The sequence below is a fragment of the Bicyclus anynana genome, chromosome 1 (assembly GCF_947172395.1).
Source record: "Bicyclus anynana chromosome 1, ilBicAnyn1.1, whole genome shotgun sequence".
NCBI lineage: Eukaryota > Metazoa > Arthropoda > Insecta > Lepidoptera > Nymphalidae > Bicyclus > Bicyclus anynana.
In genome coordinates, this window is record NC_069083.1 from 3,871,372 (window position 1) to 3,874,768 (window position 3,397).

Consider the following 3,397-nt stretch of genomic DNA (forward strand, 5'->3'; position numbering starts at 1 on the left):
GATCGCTAGGCACAGACCCGTCTGACTTGCCAGGCGGGTAAAATTCAATTATGGCCGACGATCAGTCGGCAAATATGGAGGTTGCGCCTGTACGCAGAAGTCGCCGCGTGGTCCCAGGTTATCGTAACCTAGGCCCGGCTACGCGGCTCTCACGGCGTGAGGAGTCTGTCTCGCCCAGCTCGCGAGACTCATCACGCTCCATGACGCCGGTGCCCCGTGGCACGGGGATTAGTGCCGCTAGAGCGGAGTTGTTGGCCGCTCGGAAGGAAGCTCGAGAAGAGGCCTTTAATAAGATGCTTAACGACCGAATCGTTCGACGAGAGATGATGGAGCCTGTCCTCGAGCCAGAGAAGGGGACGGTCAGTGGGACCTCATGCCTTGAGGACCACTCGGGACTCACGTCTGAGGAGTTGAGAGCCTCAGCGGGCCGGAATGTCGCTGCCATCATGCAGATGGCCACTCGGTCTAACAACTTGAAGGGCTCATTTGTACGGCGTTTTAAAGAGGCGGCGACTGAACTTCAGGAAATAGTGGAGGCTCTCGCGTCTCGGGCGGAGACTGAAGAGAATCGCTGGCTACGTGAGGACAATGACCGGCTACGTAACGAGATTGAAAAAATTAAAACGGAGTTGAAGGCTCACCGACGTGAATTTTCCGAGATGCAAACGGCGGCTAAAAGTGGGACGGCAAAAAGCACCGCGGCACCTACACTGGATGCAGACACAATTGAAGCATTCAAGGCTTCAATTGTGTCCTCGGTCGGGGTGATGTTAGATGCCCGATTTGCCGGCATCGAGGAGCGTCTTCTTCCACAGAAGATTATTCGTCCCCCTCTGGGGGCGGATCGCAGATCAGCTACTCCACAGACAGTCAATCCACCGGAGTCAATAATCCATAACGTTGAAGCAGCGGCGGCGTCCCCTGGAGCTACACCGGCAACTGCTGGCTCAAGTGGGGCGTCGCCGGTTGCAGATAGCTGGGCAACCGTTGTAAGAAGGAAAGGGAAGAAGACCTCTAGCCCGGCAACGTCCGCTGCTGCACCTCCAGCGGATCCTCCGAAGGCCCCTCCCGCAGCTACCCCAAAAAAGGCTGAGCGAAGCGTCGTTGTTCCTAAAACCGCCGCGGTTATTATTACGATGACGTCAGACGCATTAAAAAAGGGGGTGACCTATGCTCAGGTCCTTGAACTGGCTGAGAAAAAAATTAATTTGCAAGAGCTGGGCATTGGTGCGGGTATGAAAATACGACGAGCCGCCACGGGAGCTAGACTCCTTGAGCTACCACAGGGGCAGACACAGGAGCAAGCCGAGGTACTGGCTGGACGACTTAGGGTGGCATTGGACGGTATAGCGGATGTTAACCGACCATTAAAAATGGTGACCCTCTGGGTCACTGGTTTAGACGATTCTGCCACGGATGAGAAAGTTGCAGCGGCGGTAGCCCGGGCTGGGGGTTGTCTTCAGTCTGCAGTGAAGGTGGGTGACGTGCAGCCGGGCCTCAGAGGAATGGGCTCGGTTATAGTTCACTGCCCGGCGGACGCAGCCAAGAAGATTTGTGACACTGGGCGGCTGTTGGTTGGCTGGAGTTCTGCCGATGTCCGTGCACTTGAGCAACGCCCCTTGCGCTGCTTTAGATGCATGAGCATGGGGCACACGGGCCCCGTTTGCCTCTCAAAGAAGGACCGGAGCAGACTGTGCTTCCGGTGCGGTGGCGAAGGACACAAGGCGGCGGGGTGCGTGGGTACTATGCGTTGCGCCGTCTGTGCTGATGCGGGCTTGTCGTCGGGGCACATAATGGGGAGCAACAGCTGTTGCCCCCCTTCTGTTAAAGGAGGAAACGGCCCCCAGCCGCGGGCCAGTGAAAAGAGTCCAGCGCGGGAGGATACTAATATGTCGTCATGAACCAGACACACCATATTAGCGTCCTCCAGATGAAGCGAAGAGCGCGTCGGGATGTCAAAGTGCATGCACTTCGCGATCCTTTAACATCCCAATATGACGCAGGTGGCCCCGCTGGGTTTTAGTGGGTATTCTGTTGTTCAGCGAGTCCCACATACCCTGCCGTAGACTGCACAGCTCCGACTGTGGAGTCTCCGGACGGGATGCGTAAACGCATTTCCCAGCGACAAAAAAAAAAAAAAAAAAATAAAAGGGGCATGTAAGAAAGTGATAATCGAATCCGGGATATTACATTGCCTATAACAGAATCGTTAAATCTCCATCAAGTTTTGGTTCGCTTCCCGACCCAACACTTACCCGGATTCAATTAAACTTTAACTGAGTACTCGTAAACAAAACTATTATCACGCTGTCTATGAGCATTTTGGCATTTCCTGTTAGAGGGGAGAAGATATAGGCAACTGTGCTCTGAGAATATTGCGGGCAAGTGGTCATATAAGATGAATGCAAACTGTAGTGCGATAATGTATCATAGTTTGCATCCAACATATCATCATTGTATTGTAAAAAATTAATGTTTATAAGTAAAAAACTAACAAACAAAAATAAAATATTGTGTTTTTTATAGTGTGATTATAATAAGTAAAGTATAAGATGTAGTAAGAATAAGATGCACAAGCCTTTTTTACTTTAAATTCATACGAATAAACATATATTTGTATTTAATTTGTCAATTGACCCGTATTGTAGCAACATGGTAGGTCTGGCCATATAGTATTCCATTTATTATAACTCTCGCACATACCAGAACCTATTGCATTATGGAGTGTCGTACGTACTATGTCTTCTTCTAGCGTGTTGCTCTATGCGCGCCGGCGACTTAATCTAAATTCTATTGTTTAGATAATAAAGCGTTGTTTGGGGTGGTTCTGGCGACGATCTCAATTATGGTATTGGTCTTTGTTATTTTCGGCTCAGCACTTTGACGACATAAATATACAAGTGCTCTTGGTTGAAGACTTTTAAAAGTCTTATTAAATGACTTTCTACACCGTCCGACAGTCGGATGAATAGCATCCGATAACGTAGAACTTTTTATACCTTCAGATTCTTACCCTAAATCCGAAGAGAGATATTAGATATTTTTTTAATATTTGCCATATTTTTTAAATATGACCAATATCAAAAGATTGTGGTAGGAGTGGGGACTGCAATAGTCCAGCGGGCAGGGATCAAACCACCACCTCTCGGTGATGAGTTCGACCCTTTTACCACTGAGCTGAAGGCTGTTATAATGGTGATAATCATTTAGTTCTTGGAAATTAAAGGATTAAGAGCCTTTGACAGCCAGTCTTCCTCACGACCTCACTTTCCTCCGACTTGCAGGGAGCCAATGGAAGCAAACAGCTTGAGACGGTGTTTGAATATACTCTCAAAGGCACCCTACCTATTGTACAGAAAGAATATACAGCAATGGACTTAAAGAGAAAAAATAAAAA

At 49.0% G+C, this 3,397-nt stretch overlaps 1 protein-coding gene across 1 annotated transcript; it reads left to right on the forward strand.

Moving 5' to 3' along the window:
* The first annotated feature begins 200 nt into the window (after positions 1 to 200).
* On the forward strand, positions 201 to 1,901 carry LOC128198104 (uncharacterized). Its single transcript, XM_052881653.1, has one exon. The coding sequence runs from the start codon at positions 201 to 203 to the stop codon at positions 1,899 to 1,901; it is 1,701 nt and encodes a 566-aa protein (XP_052737613.1).
* The last annotated feature ends 1,496 nt before the right edge of the window (positions 1,902 to 3,397 follow it).